The sequence below is a fragment of the Microtus pennsylvanicus genome, chromosome 21 (genome assembly GCF_037038515.1).
Source record: "Microtus pennsylvanicus isolate mMicPen1 chromosome 21, mMicPen1.hap1, whole genome shotgun sequence".
NCBI classification, from domain to species: domain Eukaryota; kingdom Metazoa; phylum Chordata; class Mammalia; order Rodentia; family Cricetidae; genus Microtus; species Microtus pennsylvanicus.
Window position 1 is genome coordinate 19,723,197 of NC_134599.1, and position 19,935 is coordinate 19,743,131.

The 19,935-nt window shown below is 49.5% G+C and overlaps 1 protein-coding gene across 3 annotated transcripts in view; it reads left to right on the plus strand.

Annotated features, from left to right (window-relative positions):
• Plb1 (phospholipase B1) overlaps window positions 1–19,735 on the plus strand; it is an 80,057-nt gene extending 60,322 nt beyond the window's left edge. For all 3 annotated transcript variants that reach the window (XM_075955281.1, XM_075955282.1, XM_075955283.1), the window contains 11 exons: window positions 115–158; window positions 373–472; window positions 3,967–4,018; window positions 4,825–4,905; window positions 6,229–6,294; window positions 6,722–6,816; window positions 8,196–8,271; window positions 9,406–9,510; window positions 9,923–10,018; window positions 17,146–17,220; window positions 18,367–19,735. In XM_075955281.1, coding sequence (XP_075811396.1) covers window positions 115–158; window positions 373–472; window positions 3,967–4,018; window positions 4,825–4,905; window positions 6,229–6,294; window positions 6,722–6,816; window positions 8,196–8,271; window positions 9,406–9,510; window positions 9,923–10,018; window positions 17,146–17,220; window positions 18,367–18,573 — 997 coding nt within the window. In that variant the 3' untranslated portion in view covers window positions 18,574–19,735. The remainder of the gene's footprint in view (window positions 1–114; window positions 159–372; window positions 473–3,966; window positions 4,019–4,824; window positions 4,906–6,228; window positions 6,295–6,721; window positions 6,817–8,195; window positions 8,272–9,405; window positions 9,511–9,922; window positions 10,019–17,145; window positions 17,221–18,366) is intronic.
• The last annotated feature ends 200 nt before the right edge of the window (window positions 19,736–19,935 follow it).

Consider the following 19,935-nt stretch of genomic DNA (forward strand, 5'->3'; position numbering starts at 1 on the left):
TGGTGGGAGCAATGCCCCAAGGACAAAAATCTCTCTGGCCTGACTCCTACCTGTGACAACTCAGGAGGCAGCAAGTCTGTATGACTTTGACAAAGTTACTTTTCTCTTCCCCAGCATTGGAGGAGATGGAACGTTGGAGACCCATACCACACTACCTAGTAAGTAGCCCACACCAAGAGATCCCAGCACCACAACCATAAATAACCCTCACCAAGGCCAGGGCCTTTTGCCTAGAGTTGGAGAAACAGGAAATTATCTGCCGGGAAGAGAGTTAGCTAGCACCAGAAAGATAAGGACCCTCCTGCCACACACTTGGGACCCCAATAGGCCCACCTCAGTTCCTTTCCCCTGTGTTCTCTGCTTTCTTTAAAGACATACTGAAGAAGTTCAACCCTTCCATCCTTGGATTCTCCACTGGTACCTTGGAAGAGACAGCGGGATTAAATATGGCCAGAGAAGGGGCCAGAGCTCAGTGAGTTGATGTGGGGACCAGCAGTGAGATCAGGGTGGGAAACAGGAAGTGACAAGGGGCACGGTGTCTAGTACCCAGTTTGTCTGTCAGGGGCATGAACCGCCTGTGCAGAATGGCTCTCAGCATCACAAACCACTCGGTTCTCTTCCTCCTTCGCTTTTCTCTCTCTGTCTTGCCTCATATCCTTGAATCTAAAAGAAGAATTTTTTTTTAAAGCTGTGTTTTGACACTAGAGAGTTAGATGTCAGAGCCCCTCAAATAGCATTGGCCGTGGTTTGTTTTCACTAGGATCTCTGTTGTTGACAGCAACCCAGGTAATTAAGGCTGAAATGCCTGACCGGGTTCATTGATTTCCTGCGTGGAGCGTGCTGGGCATTTGCTTTGCAGAAGGCTTGCTGCGTTCTTGTCACCAGGGAGACGGCACAGGCTTGACTCACACGCCACTTACAGAGAACATTCCTTTTGAAAGCCTCAGCTAGGCCCAGGGCTCAGCTTGAATCTTGGTGCCACAGAAGTGTTGATATCCAGTGTCACAAGAGGAAAGACTTATTTGCCTACAAAACATTGGGCCTGTGCGCCGTTGTGCCAGCACCTACTTAACTGTTAGGATTACTGGAGTCCAGGCTTTGTTTATCAGAAGCTGGCTCCTCAGTCTCTTCCTCCTCCACCCCTTCATGGGGAAATGGGGGTACGGACACGCGTGTGGGTGTGTGCATTCAGGTGCATGTGCACACATATGTTCCTACAGCTAGAGGCCAGAGGACAAGGTCACCTTTTGCTCAGGAACTCGTTACCTTAAATTTATGCTTTTAAGATTTACCTTGTGTGTGTGCATGCGTGTGCACACACCCGTGCCCACAGAAGCCAGGAGAGAGGACTGGAGATTCAGGTGGTTGTGAGCTGCCTGGCATAGGAACAGGATGATTGTCCTGTGTAAGCATTTTTTAATTCTTGAGCCATCTCTCCAGTCTTGTAATTTTATTGTGTGTGTGTGTGTGTGTGTGTGTGTGTGTGTGCGCGCGCGCGCGTGCGTGAGTGTGAGTGATGTGGGGTACACACGGGAAGAGCATGTGTAGAGGTCAGAAGTCATCTTTCAACAGTCGGTTCTCTCCTTCCATCATGGCTTCCAAGACTCGGACTCAGGTCGTCTTGCTCACGTATAGCAAGCATTTCCACCCACTGAGCTAACTAACTCACTGCCCTCTCCACCTTGTATTTTGAAACAGGGTCTCAGGGTCTATGAACCTGGAGCTCACCAATATGGCAAGGTTAGCTAGCTGGTGAACTCTAGGGGTGCACAGCCTACACCTCAGCACTGAGATCACAAGTGTACACTGCCATACCTGGATTTAGGTGGTCGCGGGGGATTCAAACCCGAGTCCTCATGATTGGACAGCAAGCGCGTTACCCACTGAGCCATCGCCCCAGTCTCCCACCTTTCCCTTTCCTTACTGTCTTACTTAGCATCTCTGCCTGAGCAGAGGCAGTGGTAGGATGGAGCTGGCACTCTCAGGCATCGCTCGTGTCCAGTGTTGAGGGGAAGCGACAGGAAGCCGTTGGCTTAAGTAAGGTTTGAGAATTGTTCTTTTTCTCATTTTGACCCTGTCATTTGTCAGTGTGGATAAGTGGAAGTTCATCTGAAGAGAAAGGTAACACATGAGAGGCCCGAGTTTGAATTCCCAGCACCCATGTAATTGCCAGGTCTGCAGAGATCAGAAGTCCTGTGCTCAAGTCTCTACTCAGAAACGCACTGGCTGTGTGACCTTGGCAAGCTGCTTAGCATCTCTAAGTCTTAATTTTCTTCTCTCTAAGGAGGTCATCATAGAACTTGTCTCTGAGCTGTCATGGGATTAAAGGAGATAAATAAGTCTTGGAAAGATTGCGTATGGCATATAGTCCGTGTGCATACCAAAGCTTGCCATTCTCAGGAAATTTAGTTTCAAATTTTTATTCAGTAGTTAATTAATCATCAAGTGAAAATGCATTCAGTGTCTGCATTACTGAGTGATAGCCACAGACTCCAAAGGTAAAGTCCGGGCTCTGGAAGAATTAGTACAGCCAAGGAAGGAGACAAAGAGCAGCTAACTTTGGGGGAAAGGGGGGGGGGGCTGTGTACAGCAACACTGCAGACTGGGACCAGCTGCTTCTCCTAAAGTACTCGGGGAGCCAGGATGATGTCAGGACATGTGTCTCGGGCCTGGGACCTGTGCAAACAGCTGCAAGGAGAGACCCCAGACTCTGGTGGGAAGGGAGTGACAAGATGGAGGACTTGTGGCTAAGGAGGCAGGAAAAGAGGAGCGTGGTGACGGCCTGCGGAGTAGGAAGCAGCTGGCTGTGGGGGAAGGCGCGGAAAAGGCGCCTCCCATGGAACCTGAAGGCCTCATCTCTGCTTCACTCTGGAGCCTGACTCGGGCCTGTCAGGAGTTACAGCGTATCTGTGGTTGCCTTTACTTTATAACTTCTGTCCCTGTCACTATAATCTTTGAGGAGGGCAGAGATGGCGCCAGTGTCTGCCCGCTGTGTCCACGCTCAGCCTGTACCCATCTCGTGTTGGCTCTTTATGTTGTCTGTGTGTCCTTTGCTCACCTAACTTCTCAGATCAATTTTGTTGTTTTGTGGCAGGGTAAGCCCAGGCTGGCCTCTCAGTCACCATGTAGCCCAGGCTGGCCTTCAACTCCCAATTCTCCTGCCTCTACATCCCAAGTGCTAGGATTGCAGGTGTGTGCCACCACACCTGGCTCAACACATGTCTTTTTAAGGAAGCAGCGTCACTGAGGTGTACCGACCCACAGTAAACCACACGTATTCAAAGGCATACAATTTGCGAAGCCTGGATACCTGTCACTCAGTTACCTGAGGCACACCCCTGCTGCCAAGTACAGCAATGCCTCGTTCCTTTTCGTTGCTGTGTGCTATTCCACTGCCGCACATAACTGAGTATCTAGAACTTAACAGTGTGGAGACAAGGAGTCCCGACCCTGCCCATAATGTCTCTCCTATCCTGTCTTGTTGGAAGGGAGGGGGGAAATAATGGTGTCGAAATCCAAGTAGCAATGGAGAGGACTACAGGGATCAAAGGATGGGCTGTTGGGGCTCAGACGTAGCAGTGAATGGAGCCATCAAGCCTGGAGAGGAGAAATCCGGGGACTAATTTAGGAATGTGACTTTTTTCAAAAATAAAAAAGATTATTTTTAAAACAGGCAACCGAATAAGAATCAAACAGGCTCAGCTTGTAGTGAAAAGACTTGTAGATAAAGGGGCGGGTAGCTGAGAATGTTGTCCAAATCCTAGATCAGAGACCAGCGAGGCCTTGGTCCCTTCCCAGGGGCAGCAGGGTCTGGAGCAGTGTAGACTCAGGTTCCTGATGAGAACAAGCCTGTGACGCGTCTGCAGAGCAGAACCTCACAGGCTGACTGGGAAGAGCGGCTTTCGTGGAGTCAAGCTTCAGGCCTCCGTGCCGAGCAACTCTGATAGTGACGTGTCTCCCTTCTAGGGACATGCCGGCCCAGGCCCAGGCTCTGGTGGAGAAAATGAAAGCCACACCTGTGAGTACAGACCCCCCTAAAAGGTGTTCTTCCCTCTAGCTGGGGAGAGGCAGGGCCTGATGAACCCCTCAGCTTGTCTTCAGCCGATCTTCAAGGGGCTCACAGGCGCTCTGCCTGGCACCCTGCCCCGGGACTGGCTGCAGGAGGACAAGGTGGAGCGGGGAGTTGGCCAAGATCACAGGCCTTGGGCTCTTTATCCCAGAGTTGGCTTCCCAGAGCCCTCTTATATAAACCCAAAGCACTAAAAATAGGCTGCCCGCTCCAACCCCTCCCCCTCCCAGCCCCTCAGAATCTCACTTGCGCTTTCTCCTACTGCCCTGTTCCTGCACTGTGGACTGTGGCTTCTGGAGGACTCCTTTTATGGTGGAGGCTGAATGGGGTGCAACAGCTCCTGGGCCTTCCTGCTATTTCCCCACCATACTACCCTGCCGGGCTCTCCCTCCATGAACCCAGGCCGTAAGAGCCCCAACTTTGTCCCCAAGCTCTGTCTTTTGACACAAATTCCTTTGAAGGAGCATGGTGATCCGTGAGGCCTTTCGAGAGCTTGGGGCAATGTGAGACACAATCATTCTAGCACTTTAAGAGGGTTGGTGGTTGGGAGAAAGTAGCCTGTGACCTGTGTATGAGAAGACCCCCACACACACGCTTCTCACAGAGGAGTGCCCATCTTCTGGGCACCATGGTGACGGAGGAGTCCACAGACTCTTGTGTGATACAAAAAAGATTCCTGAGGAACTGACTACGAAGCATGGCTAGCATCACCAGCAAGTGTCCCCAAACCCTAACCTCAGGATCTGTCCCCTCAGACAATCAACCTGAAGGAAGACTGGAAGCTGGTTACACTCTTTGTTGGGGGCAATGACCTGTGTCATTACTGTGAGAACTCGGTAAGTAGCTGACTAGCCCCACTGCGGGCATGAGAGTGAACCTGCTGACCCCCGTCCTCCTCACCTTGGGCTCTGAGCATTTGATTCCACCCCAGCAGCCTCTGGTTCACACAGAGCAAGTGATTCCCCACTCAGAAGAAAGATCTAGAAGGACCCAATCTTCACGCGCTGGGGGCAGGGCCTCCTTGGGACATACAGATGGCACTTTCTGGTAGATAGGTGGCCAGTGATTGTCTTGTGCCTGCTTAGAGTCTGCCCTCTCTTGGAAGGGAAGGTAACACAATCTTCTAAATGTAATTGGAAAAAATAGAACCAAACTTGAGAGTGTCCTTGCTGTCCTTCAGGACCATGGTAAGTTAACCAGCCAGCTGGCCTGGGAGCTGACCCCATTCCTGATGTGTCTCTGTGGGGACACATGTCTGGACTTACAAGCATTTGGAAACTTTCCCTTTTAGAATACATCTTGTTCTAAGCTAGGGACATCCTGTATTTTATTTGGCTGGGTAAAGGCAGCTGCCAGGACTTGGAGGATGTGGTAGAGTGTTTGATGGTCACTGTTGGGGGTGGGCGGGCAGCTCTTCGCTCCTGGTGGATCACAGAGAGCGAGTATTCCAGAACCCAGTGTGATTCTCTTCCTCACACAGGCTCAGCTCTTCTAGACTCTTCCCTCAGTCCTTTCCCAGAACTAGAGACTTGGGGTACACGAGAAAGACTTAACCCTTGGGGCTTTGTAATCATACTGTTTTGTCGGGATGGCTACTACAAATAATGAAGACTTATTATAAAAGCTTGGTCTATATCTTGGGCTTATCCTAATTAGCTCTTAAAAACGTAACCTATTGATAGTAATCTACATTCTATCACGTGACATGACCTCTCTTCCATCTTGCACCTCCTGTTTCCTCTCCATCTGCCTGACAACTCCACCCTTCTTCCCAGAGTCCTCTGTCTCCAGAAGTCCCACATAACTTCTTCCTAGCTGTTGGCCATTCAGATTTTTATCACACCAATCACAGCAATACATTTTCACACTGTGTATAATATCCCACAATGGGGCTTCCAGCATAGCTGGGTCCTAGACTGTGGGGCTCATTGGAAACCAGAGGGTAGCAGAGCTGCCTGTGGACACATGGTGTGGGAAATGCCCTCATGGAAACAATGTTGTCTCTGCTCCGTAGAGCTTATGTTTATGAAAAAGAACACCACCAGGTCTCTCGGGAATGCAAGAAGGCAGAACTTTTGGGGACAGGAGTAGCTCAGTTCACTCTCTGATTCTTCCTCCCAGAATAGAAAGCTACAACGAGCCTCCCTTTTCCTTTACAGGAGAACCAGTTAGTCGATGAGTATGTCAAGCACATCCAGCAGGCCTTGGACATCCTCTATCAGGAGGTAGGAGTGGGTAGCGAGCAGCCTGTTCCCTGGTCCTGCAAGCAACCCTGCTTTCTTTCCCACTACTGCCATGTGTGGAGGGCCTTGGTTAGCATCTAGGCAAATTGAACCCAATTCTCTGCGGGACAGCTTCTAACTGACTTGGAAGCCAGATAATGCATAGCAAAGAGCTCCTGCTAGAGCGAACTGCCCTGGGTTTGAGGGCAGACACTGTGGCGTTCATTCGTGCTGGGTATCTGGGTATCAACTTTTCTGTCTGATGAAGGGAGGCACTAAAGAGTCGTTGCGATTACACAGGCCCCTCCCTGGGCATCCGTTTCTCAGATGGTAATCTCAGGTGGGCCAGGTTAGATTGAAGACTGTTCTCTAGGCTTCCTAACCTCCACTACCTTGAACTCATAAAAGTCCATGCCTCTGCGTCCCACAGCTTCCCAGGGTTTTCATCAATGTGGTGGAGGTCATGGAGCTGGCTGGCCTGTACCAGGGCGAAGGTGGGAAGTGTGCCATGCCGCTGGCGGTTCAGTAAGTGTGCAGAGCATGGTTGCTTGGGGTAGGCAGAGCCAGGAGCCAGGGACTTAGAAAACACTTGGAACTGACTATAGAACCCAATGCCTACTCCATTCCCTAGATGGTAGTTTCCTTTTCTACACAGTGAGACACACCAAATAGCCCATAAGCCTCCCCAGCACTTCCGATTCCAAAGTCCACCCCTCCCTGCAGAGGACAGTGAGCTTCCAGGACACCTCCAGTGTTCTTAGAATCCTGGCTCGGCTGCTGGGGAACAATTGGACCTGAACCCACAATCTCTCTGGACTTCTAAGTACTTGCCTATAAAATAGGGGTAACTCCTCCCCCAAAGCAACATCAACAGGAAATACACTCATGGGCTAGAACAGGCTCTAGGAAGATACCTTTTCTCCCATCCTCAAAATCAGAACTTGGAGGCCAGCTACTCATGGGCATGAAGGCTCAAATGATTCATCTCGGGGACTCAGTTTCTGCAGCTGTGGCTAAGGGGTCCTGTCTGATGGCAAATGGGTGCCCTCTAAAGGTAGCTAAGGAATCGGGTCCCCAGGTGGAACGGTCATGGTTAGTAAGAGAAGTCCCTCTCATGCCTCAGGTTCTGGTATCACATTCCACCCTGTCAAAGGGGTTTCAGGCTTTCTGATAGCCGTCACTCACCTGAGGGACTCCCCAGTACTCAGCAGTAGAGCTGAGAAGCCTCAGGGCTGTGGGAAGTGAGGCTAGAGCTGTCAGTTTCCCCAAAACTCCCCTTCTCCAAGAGTTGAGAAATAGTCATCTTGGATGACGGAGGGCCTCCATGACAAGAGGAAGAGACCTTGCCGTAGGGACCTATCCTTCCAACTATAAACAAGTGTCTTATAAAGATCCCAGTGCCTCAAAATGCTTCACACAATCGATGAGAACAGAGTTGTCTTGGCTGTAGGTCTCAGGGTTTTCAGTCCATGGTCTCTTGACCCTATGGCGAGACGAGTTTTTGGTGGGAATATGTGGGGAGCATGACTACTCACTTCATGGAGGCTAGAAGGCAAAGTGGAGGGAGAACAAAGGGCATGACCTCTGTGACTACTTCCTTCGATTAGGCTCCACCTCCTCTTCGATCTACCACCACCCACAGTACCAAAAGTTGGGACCGAGCCTTCGTTCTGCACCCGAGATTTTAGGGAATGTTGACGGTCCCAACCACGACACACCTTTTTGACCTCATTCCTGAGTTAGGGCTCTGTGAGTTGGATGCAAGTGACGTAGGGATACTAGTGTGTCAAGCCCCACACTTCCCCCACCTTCCACATCCATTGAGCAGCACAGGCAGCTCCCTGTGGGGGGCACAGCTGGGCCTCCCCCAAGGAAGCCTCAATGCAAGATCTTTTGTCTCCTAGGAACTGCAGTTGCTTTGAGCGTATTCACAACCCCACAGCAATGCAGGAGCTGAAGAAAGTGAACTGGAACTTCCAGGTGACTTGACGCTCTCTTCCTCCCGTCCAGGATGGGGGTCCATGCTGTGCTCTCTGAGGGCACTCAGAACGTGTGTGTTCACCAGGGGTTGACTGATAGGACCTGCATTTGAGGGAATCACTGGCTATCTCTCAAAGTATTTAGCCGGGCAAATTGGATGTCACTGTCAGGGAAAGATGGAATAGCAATTCCAAGGGGACAGCTGGAAGGAACCCTGCCTCCTGGCTCAGGGTCAGCCCCGAGCTAGTAACGGCATTAGCCATCAGAGTAGATGTCACACACAGAGGCCTCTTTCCTTTCCTAGAACCATTACGAGGGGAACAGTTAGTATCCCTGGCTCCCACATCCCCCTCCCTATGAGCAGAAAGCTTAGCCCCACTGGCTTCTGCTCCCCTAACACTTGTACACATCTGTGCTACCCTTTATGATCAGCCCACCCAAAGCCTTGTTGCAAACCAATCCCTCTTCATGAGGCCACTGATAAAGTAATATTCCTTCCCGAAGCCCCTATGACTCCCTCTTCCTTCACTGCGGCAACCTCCCCAGGTCATATACATGCAACTAATTTAATCCTTTTTTGTTTTTTTGTTTTGTTTTTTGAGACAGTTTCTCTGTGTAACAGCCCTGGCTCTCCTGGAACTTGCTAGTAGACCAGGCTGACTTTGAACTCACTGAGATCTGTCTGCCTCTGCCTCCCAAGTGCTGGGATTAGAGGTGTGCACCACCACCGCCCAGCTTAATTTAATCCTTTTAATAGCCCACGTTTTTGGTACTTAAGTCCGAAACCCATGGGCTCTCTATCCCTGCCATCCTACATTCCTAGGCAGTTTTGAAGAGCTGATGAGATTCTCCCCATGCAGTGAGGGCAGCTGGACCCGTGGCCAATGTAAGGCCATCGGCGACTCACAGTCTCAAAATGAAAGCAGTAGAGCCTGTGAGTGGAGGACTTCTCTAGCCAGGGCTCTTGATGCGGGAACTTGTTACAAGCAAGAGGAATCCATGTGTGGGCCTGCATAGCCCCTTTAAGGTCCTTTTGTCTAGCGTGGGTTCACTCCTGTCACAACCAACCCATGGCAGCTAAAGTAGACCCTGTCTAGCCTTGCCAGTCGGGTTAAGCAGCCTCTTCATCCACAGAGTGGCATCTCCGGGCTTTCCTACTGGCCCCAGTACATGCAGCGTGAGGACTTTGCAGTTGTCGTTCAGCCTTTCTTCCGGCAAACCCTCATCCCACTGACTGAGGTAAGCTTCAGCTGTTTCGAGGAAGCCTGTGGATGCTGCCCTCATTTTTATTGCCTTGCTCTAGGAAGACTCCCAAAGGTACTTTTTTTTTTGTGTGTATGTGTGTGTGTATGATTAGAACTTAGACATTCTTAGAAACAGTAAAATGAATAGTGACCAAACGTACCCCCACCAAGTTACCTCCCACCCCAGAGGAGAATCATCACCTCTTCATTTCCAGGACAGGGATGAACTGGGAAAGCTATCATTCATGTTTGCTAGGATGCAAATCCAAAACCTAGGAGGTTTTCCACAGTGTCTGAAGCTGGAGGAAGCAGAATGGGAAGGAGGGGAAGTGCTGTGTCACCTGCTGGGGGAAGGGAATCAGGCGGCCCCCATCCCGATGATAACCTCCCTGTCTCTCTGGTCACAGCAAGGGGACATGGACCTCACCGTCTTCTCTGAAGACTGTTTCCACTTCTCAGAACGTGGGCATGCTGAGATGGCCATTGCCCTCTGGAACAACATGGTAAGTGGAGAAGGGAGCAGCCTAAGGCTATTGGCTTAGTTCTTCGAGAGGACAAACGGGTGTGTGTGTGTGTGTGTGTGTGTGTGTGTGTGTGTGTGCGCGTGTGTGCGCGCACGTGCGCGCAGGTGCACAGGCTAGGACACTGGCTACCCTGCTCTATCATTCTCTGCTTATCCCCCACAGTACTGGGGTTACGGGCACAAACAACTATGCCTGGAATTTGAATTCAGGTCCTTGTGCACAGCATGAGTGCTCAGCCCCTAATCTATTGGGGTGTGGGAATATGCGAGGATCAGAGGACAGACGTGGGTGTCAGTTCTGTCCCTCCCCTGAGTTCCAGAGGTCAAGTTCAGGTTGTCAGACTTGGATGGAAAGAGCTTTTCTCGTCCCTGAGCTATCTCACTGGGAAAAAAAAAAAAGTTTTATTTACTGTGTGTGTGCACAACATACCACAGCGGATATGTGGAGGTCCGAGCAACTTGTAGGAGTCAGTTCTCTCCCACTGTGTGGTTTCTGGGCCTCAAACTCAGGCCACCAGGCTTGCCAGTAATCATCTTTACTTACATACACACCCCGTGTATACATACCTTTTTGAAGAGTGTATGTATATATATGTACACACACACGTTTGTACACTTACAGCTCTTCCTAGGCATTGCTAAGAGAACAGCTTTACAATCAAACTGAGACTGAATGGGAGTACCAGCTGTGCATCCTTGAGCAGAGGGTCTCTGTCCGCCTGTCTCAACAGCTGTGCAATAATGATAGGATCAGCACAATACTCAGCTTAGGCAAATGTCAGCCCCAATACCCTTCAGTACCCAGTCTTTAGCATCTCCAGCAATTATTTCCTTTTTTAAAAATTGTTTTTACCTAGCTATATATTTTTTTCCACTCCCCTCCCTTCCTCTTCCCCTCCCCTTCTACCCTCTCTCATGGTCCCCACGCTCCCAATATATTCAGGAGATCTTGTCTTTTTCTACTTCCCACGTAGATTAGATCCTCTTTGTTGTCTGGGTGCTCTGGGATTGTGAATTATAGGATGGTTTTTCTTTTCCAGCAGTTATTTCTATAGACATCAAAAAGGCAACACCACCCAGCCTATTCTCCCAGGTGGAGACCTAGTTTGGTCCTTTCTGCTCGAGAAGGCGAGACCCTTATGAAATGGACATGCAGTCCTGGGCCCACAGGGGCAGGTGTCCTTGTGCCTCGCCCATCACCCCTGATGTCTACGTCATCTAGCTCAGGGCAAATGAAGTACTTTCCCAGCCTTTGATCTAGGCTCCACTGCAATTCAAACCCCACCTGGCCTGCGTGTTTCCCATGGTGACTGAACCATCTACACCCCTGCTCTTTATTGAAGTCTCAAGCCTAGGGTGGCTGTGCCAACCACCACTGGGCAAACATTCCCACCCCTGTCAGCAACTTCACGCTGCATGGTGCCTTCCTCAGCTGGCTCATAATATTGACTTTCTCCTTAGCTCCATCACCTCCTTCTCTCTAGCGGCCAGCAGCATGTAAGCAAGCCTATTTAATTGCAGACTCGGCTTTTTTCTTCCCCTCCTGCTGTCTTGGGGTTTTCCTCTCATTGACATCATCTGTCTGCCCAGTTCCAAAACTTTCCAGCAAACTCTTTTTCAGCACAGGATTCTAAATTGCCATCAAAGATATCTTTGTGTTTCCCTCGACCCGCTTCCTCAGGTTATCTTGATTTTCTTGGTTCTCATAGCCTAGGTTGACCTGATAATCTATCTCAATTCAGCCTCCCAAATGCCAGGATTACAGCTGTATTGGCTCTGTGTGTGTGGGAGGGAGGGAGGGAGGGAGGGAGGGAGGGAGGGAGAGAGAGAGAGAGAGAGAGTCATTGTTTTCTTACTGCTATATAATATATATATATATATATATATATATATATATATATATATATATATATATATATATAGTATATATATGTCCCACATGACTTTTTTCCTTTTAACATCTCTCCATGGAATGGGAATCTGTTTCCTGTCTCATGCTCCTCCAAAGAGGAGAAAGCCCATCTCTTGCCTTCCCAGATTTCTTATCAGGCCACATCTGCTTACGGCTGGGTTCTCCTGAGGCTCAGTAGTCAGACTGGTGTTTACACACGACCAGGTCCATTGTTGTCTGCTGTGAGGATTAACAGCATGGCTCATACCTTCACTGGGGGCTTTGTCCATGAAGGCCGGGGGAAGGGATTTAAAAACAAAAGCTAAAAACACAGGTAACACAAGACAGCCTTGGTTCCCCAATCATACTCCAAATTTACAGAAATAAATAAAAGACACTAAACTCAGCCCGGTGGTGGTGGTGCACACTTTTAATCCCAGCACTCGGGAGGCAGAGGCCAGGCAAATCTCTGAGTTCGAGGTCGGCCTGATCTACAAGAGCTAGTTCCGGGACAGGCTCCAAAGCTACAGAGAAACCCTGTCTTGAAAAACCAAAAACAGCAACAACAGCAAAAAAAAAAAAAAAAAACCCACAAAACTCAAACCACCCCAGTGTGAGTCCCTTGTCCTGTATAATTTGGGGAAATAATTACAGAGTCCCATGTCAAACCATCTCAGACATATGGCTCTACCATCCTGCCAACTCTCTAGTCGCTGTCTTATTGGAATGTCACCTCTAGAGTCAGAGCAGATAAATAGGCTGTTAGAGCTGGAAGAGATCTGTGGGGTCATCCAGCCAGAACACTGTCACTAAGATCTAGAGCCATGAGCCAGTTCGCCTAGCCTCACAGAGCCAGTCAGGGGCACAGCAGAAATGTCTTCCTCTGGTGGCCCAGCCATAGGCCAACCGTCCTCCCTCCTGCTCCTGGCCCGATAAGCACATATACAGTCGGTGAATTCATGTCTCATGATTAGAGTCCTATGACATAGTGTCTGCACTTTGGCTGATGGTCTCAGGGCACCACATACACTTTAAGTCACGAGACCGCTTGCCTCTCCAGGCTTAATAACCCACACTTCTTCCTCTGGAGACTTAGTCCACCTCTGCTTCACAAAACCCTTTATCCACAAACCCTATGCCTATAGTAGTTGTATCCCTTCTTACTTAGCTGCCGTCTTCAGACTCACAGCCCCCACACAACAGCTTTGGTCCTGACTGCGTGTGAGAATCCTCCAGAGCCTTTAATGGCTGAGCCATCTCCCCAGACCATCCTCTGGTGACTTTTAAATATAGTTGAGTGTTTACAACCACTTGGCAAGCTCTTGTGTATCTAACAATGCTAAACCTATGCACTTCCTGAGACTCAACAATTCTATCCTGGAGAGAAGAGTAAATACTACACACAGTTAACCCCAGGTGTCCGTCAACAAACTGGTGTACATCCATAAGCTAGAGTATTTTCACACACCACAAGTAAGCAAACGTCAACAGCATATGTTCACACTCGTGTGTGTGTGTGTGCGTGCACACACACACACCCCTACCTCAAAGGCAAGCAGCTAAGTGTAAGGTGTTAAAAGTCTGTGTTGTCTTTCTCGATGGTCTCTCTTTGGGTGAACAGGATTCAGGGAAGGTGTAGGAGCCGCCCTTCTGAGTACTGACCATGTTCTTTTCACCCAAATGATCAGCTGCTTATTTGCCATGTATTTGTTTCTGGAAACTCACAAAGTTTGTGAGTTTCCAGAAGTACTTGTAAAATATAGCAATGGGACTGGGGACATCTTATCGTCTTGTTTAAGAGTGCACACCTTTGACTTCCCACAGGGCAGGGAACCCTGACTGCTCTTTAGACTGAAGTGGGAGGGGGAGAGGAGTGGGGGAGGGGGAGGGAAATGGGAGGAGGGGAGGAGGTGAAAATTTTTAAGTAAAAATAAATTTTAAAAAAGAATTGTAAAAAAAATAACAGAGTGCATACCACTCTTGCAGAGAACCCAAGTTCAGTTCCCAACTATGTCAGATAGTGTCTTAGTTAGGTTTCTATTGCTGCTATGATTATCCCCCAAAAGAAACTTGGAGAGAAAAAGGGTTTGTTTGAGCTTACAGTTCCATAGCACAGCACAGTACAGCACAGCCCAGTCCATCAGTGAAGGAAGCCAGGGCATGAACTCAAGCAGACCTGGAGGAACACTGCTTACAGGCTTGCTCAGCCTGCTTTCTTATATCATCCAGAGGCACAGCCCACAGCAGTCACCCGTTAAGAAAATGTGCCATAGGCTTACCTCCAGTTCAATCTCATGGAGGCATTTTCTCAATTGTGGTTGCCTCTTCTTATGTGTCAAATTGACGAAAACCTATCCAGCCCAGAGAGTTTACAATTGCCTGTAACTGTACAATTGTCCTAGTCTTTGAGGGTAACTGTGTGTGTGTGTGTGTGTGTGTGTGTGTGTGTGTGTGTGTGTGCGCACGCACGCGCACACACACGTCTGGAGTAGGTCTTAGAAGACTTGGTGCCCTTTTCTTTCTTCCTTTGGAGATAGGGTCTCACTATATATCCCTGACTGACCATAGAAACCAAGTTGGTCTAGAACCAACAGACCTACCTGACTGCTAGGATTAGAGTCATGTGCCACTCTGACAGAAAGGAAGGAGGCAAATTAGACCCCTTTGGCATAGCATACAAGGCTTTTGGGAACTTGGCCCCAATCCCTTTCTCGCGCCACTAAGCTAGGGAGCCCCTGCCCCTACTTTTCAGTTTTACACTAGCCTTTTACCTTGGATTTTCTTTCTCGCTTCCTTGCCTAAACACTCAAGGGGAAGCTACCCTAGGGACCTCTTTTACCTCCCAGGGCCATGCCAGTGGCTGCCAGCTCTACTGTACCTTGCCGAGCCCTGAGATCAGCTGAACCATTGGTACCCCACAGTGCCTGTGTTAGGAAAGGTTGGTTCTAGAAAAACAACTCCACTTCCTGGGGCTGTGCCAAGCCTTTTTTCTTCTTAGTTTTTTCCATTCAAGTCCATTCATCAACCAACCATCCAGCACTTCTACATGGTAGGTACTGTTCCAGATGCCAAAAATGTAACAAAGTGAAGAATACCCCTGCTGTCATGGACTGAGAATGGTGTGGCCAGGAAAAGGCAGGTGATGATCAAGTTAGATCAGCACAAGGTCACATACGACTGACTATGGATGGCATGTGAATTGAATGTCAAAAGGTCGCCAGGCAGGCAGAGGTCTGGGCCACAGTGTTCCAGGGAGAAGAAATAGGAACCATGCGGCGTGGAATCAGGAATGAGCTGGAAGCTTTAGAGGCGCATACAGGCCAGTGCGATGCTCCAGCGGTCAGGAACCAGCGTCAGAAAGACAGGCAAGGGCCACGTCCCCAGCTGTTTTAAACAAGGGGCTGGCATGTTCCCATCTGTTCTCTAATCGCTGTGCAGACACGAGCTGGGATTCCAGATACGAGAGAAACGACAGCACGACCGGAATGTGGCCGGGTCCAGGGTGACAGCCATGGAGGAGACCTGTGATCACAGAATGATCACAGAATGATCACAGGATGTATTTAAAACTGGCTGAGGGAAGTGACTAGGGAGGGGCTTCGGGGTCAGATAGCAAACGAGATAGCTACTTGGAAACAGTGTCCTATGTTGGACATGGGAAGTGGGAGCTGCCTCCTAGACATCTACACAGAGGCATCAGGGTCTGCTACGGGCAAGAGCTCAAATGGGAGCGTCCAGCTGAGATTTGACAACCACAACAGAAAAGTAACCTCAGCACACCAACACAGGATTTGAAATCACAGAAATCACCTAGATGCCCTAGGGAGGAGTAGGTAGCAGGGATCGTAGGGCCAACCACCAAGGGGCAGGTCATGGAAGGACTTGCCGTGAATTTAATATAGCTGACTGGGGGAAAAAAAAAACCTCCCAGAGAACAACAGCCCAGGTGATGGAGGGGTGAGGATGCACTCTGGTGGGAAGTAACAGAAGAGGAAATTGATAGAGGCTCGTTGAGCCCACAGGGCCACAGCTGTCCTCGGAACCGGCCAACCTGACCTTTAGTGTCCATTCGGTCTCTGGCATTTCTGTTTGCTAGAATGCAGTGGTGTTTCCTTGGCTCTAAGAAAGCAGAAATAGATCTACATCCATAACCCATCCCGGTTCATGCCTGCTTCCCCGTCATCATTTCTCTGGAAGCCCTAAAATAAATGTCCTCACAAATGTGTCACGGTCAGTACCAGTCATCCTGCTGCCTTGGAGCAGGCACTGTCTACCCTGCATGGTCATTGTTGACCAAGCGAAGGCTCAGATATGTGCTCTTGGTATCTCTCCCAAGCCCAGAGCCATAACCCTTCCTCTGAGTCCCGAAGAAATGGGTGTAGAAAGCATTTAGACAGAAGACAGTGAGATCAGGGCCCAGGCCCGTCACCAACATGGGGAGAGTGTTTACTGACTGCATGGTCAGGGCTTGGTGGCCAGGAACAGACCTGAAACAGATTACACAGTAAATGAAGGCCAGACCAGTTCAAAGTGTCCAATCTTTTCCTCCCCATGGGGCACAAGTCCAGGACAGACTACTACCTAAAGTCGCTGGGGTTGGGGGTATATCATATTTCTACTACTTCTCCCAGAGTCTGAAATGGAAGCATTTAACAGCACCCCACCGAGCCACAGCTGCTCCCTGGGATATTTCAAGTAAATGTTTTCCTCTGTGTGACAACCCATAAAGCAGTTCCAGTAAATTCCAGTTTCTCAAGGTTGGCAAGCCAAGTGTAGTAAGGATGTCATGGTAACCAATATGCTTTTCAAAGTTCTCCTGAAACTGACTAGCGCTGCACACACTTGGACAAGTTGGTAAATATGATCACCATTTTATAAAATTGAAGATACAGTGTCTGCAATCACTGCCTCCCACGAGTGGAGAGGCAGTGGGCATTCTGGTCCCAGATCTTTAAGAGATTCACTATGGACTGATGGTTCTCTCCTGGGGCCCTGGTGTCCTTTTCTGGGTAAGTCTAGAGGCATCGGCTCAGGGGTCCTGCCTGATTCAGACACTTTTCTCCCTGGAAGTCAAAAGTCAGCTCCAGCCAGCACTGCTGTGCGGCACAGCAAATCTTAACAAGTGGCTGATTTGAACACACCCTTCCAAGAGAGCATCCTATGTAAGCCAGATCCTAGACTTCTTCATAGTCACCGTATCCTTTTTTTCTTCCCAGCTGGAACCAGTGGGCCGTAAGACAACTTTCAATAACTTCACACACAGCCGGACCAAACTCAAGTGTCCTTCACCTGTGAGTGAGCAATGAGTATCCTACCTGTCCTAAGCTGACCGGATGTGTGGGGGCGGGACTTAAACACACTGCCACTCAGTGCCTCACCACTTTCCCTTCTGACTACCACAAAATAGGGGAAGGAGAGGAGTCGTGCTAGGCAGTGCCAGCTAGGTGCCTTAAACTGCTTTACTGCAGAAGGATTTGAGGATCTTGTCATGCCCAGCCCGACACCAGGAGCTCAGGGATAGGAGGTGACAATAAAGACACTGCCCCACCTGTCCCTCCAACTCTCCAACATCCTCCACTTGCTTCTAGACACTGAGTGACTGTCCTGGAAAGTAATTCCCTGTCTGGTCGCCACTGCCCAGGGAGACCTACCTCCCGCCATTACACATCTGACACCCTAGGCAAATGGACCCACTTCCAGAGGAGTTTCACTAGTGTGCATGTGGATTTTACGTCTGTTCACTACTGACTTGGCCTGTGAAAATGTCTACCTCCTTCTGACCCCACTGGCCCCTTATTCCCTGGGCTTCTCTCCATCCTGCCATAGTCTACTGTTCCTGCCTCCAAACACACCCCTGTGCTGGGCACCCTCTTCTGTTTGCACCTTCCTCTTTATACTGTGGTTGTTTCTGTACATCTTCCTCCAGGACAATGAGAGAATATCCTCAGTCCTCGGGTACTTATCGGAGCTCCCAACCCAGGGACACACAGCTGTGCAAAATGTTTGTTTGCTAAGAGAGCCCTCCCATCCACTTCTCACTCCAGTGCTTGAATCCACTGCAAGACCAGGGCTCCTCTTGCCCTGACTTTTCCTCAACCCTAGGCACTACTGGGATGGGAAATGACCAGAAGTCCCAGAGGTGGCAGATCAGCCGGCACCCCAAGACTCTTCCAACAGTAGCTTACCAACTCCCCACCTTTCAGAATCACATTTGAAAGGAAGTGTTGGAGAAAAAAACAAAGGGATTATAGCTGGGTGGTGACCCCTTGACAGACCCATTCCCACAGGAAGGTTCAGGTACAATGTGAAGGAAAGAGATTTATAACAGGGATGCGCAGTAATGAAGCCACTGCACTCTTTTAGAGATGGGATTTGGGCAGATGGATGGATGGGTGGAGAGCGCCTTTAACCTCTGATCGTCCTGCCTCCTTCCCTAGGAAAGCCCGTTCCTCTACACCCTTCGGAGTACTCAGCTTCTCCCAGCCCAGCAGGCTGAAGTATCCTCCAAGGTGCTGACCTGGGCAGTGCCAGTGGCAGCAGTAGGTGGTCTGGTAGTTGGCATCCTTGGCATGATGCTGTGGAGAGCCATGAGACGCCCCCATACGGAGGCTCCTTCCACAATTTTGAACGCTACCCACCTCTAGGACCCTGCCTGAGTGTGTGGATCTTCATCCAGATTCCAAGCTACTCTCCTCACCAGGCCTTCAAGGCCTTCAGCTGCTGCAGCCCTGGACACTGTGGCCAACCTTGCTTCTATACCTGGTGCCCTCAGAAGCCAAAGGGACTGTCACAACTTCTTGGGAATTTGGCTGCTCCCAGGTTTCTGGAAGGCCAGAGCCTTTACTGAAAGACTATTTTATTCTTAGCTTAGCCTGGTCCTCGCCCTTGCCCTCCGATGCTCATCCAGGGTGGGAGCCAGAGTGTGTTCTGTCCTATACCAGGCAAGGTTGCCTGGGGAATAAGACCAGAGTCCAGGCTGGCCCTGACCAGCTTCATCACAGTATTATGAAAAGTGGATCTCGTCATGCACCAAACCCATAGTTTCAAAAGAAATGAAAACACTGATTACCTGGTGGTGGCTGGAATCTAGGGCTGACTGGTCACTGTGCTATTCCACCCAGCACCTGTTTTGCCACGTGCCCAAGACAATGAGAGCATTGTGGTGGCTCCTGAGCTGTGCATGTCACAGCCTGGCTGGGAAGACAAACTCCTTCCAACATAGAGGAGGCTCCTTGATAATGTAGTTGATTCCAGGTAGATGCGTCTGATTGCCCGGTGAGTTTCCCTCAAAAAGACGATACCATTTTGGAAGAAAACTAGATTGGGATATGAATTATGTCATGTCCCCTCAACCTGATTTTCAAATGATTATCAACACTATTTTCAGGTAATTCCTAGTTCTATATTAGCTGATATCTGAGAGAAATCTGAATTAAATCTGAAAATCCAGACCACTGGTCTGGGACAAGGCCAGAGCTGCGTGTCTCAAAAGCATTCTTCCCTTTCATCCTGCATAAAACCTCAGGGAGGACACTCTGAAAATGGTGGTGGTCATCACTGTGAAGGCACTAAATGCCAATGAATTCTTTTTAAAAGTGATCGTACGCCATGCGGATTTTACCTCAAAGGAACCTAATAAGAATCCAGCAGTCCCGTGTCATCATCTTTTTGTTAAGCATCCCTGTAATCCCTAAGCATGGGGTGACAAAGCATGTTAGAACCCCATATATTCAAACCCTGTTCTCGCGCTCAGCTTCTCAGATTCTACATCAATAAAATTGGAATGCGAGCTCCCCTCTTTCTCGGCTCCAGAACACTGCGCAAATGAAAACATGTTCACTGCGTCATTTTCAGTAAAGGGTTGAGGCCAAGCCCAGAGATGGGCCCTTGGTACTGGGCAGTGCTCTCAAGGGATGGAGACTGACTGCATTCCTCTCCTGGGAGTTCTTCTCTTTTTGGGAAGATCCCCAAGTAGGGCCATGCTCAGTGTCTGTTTCCTCCTGGGC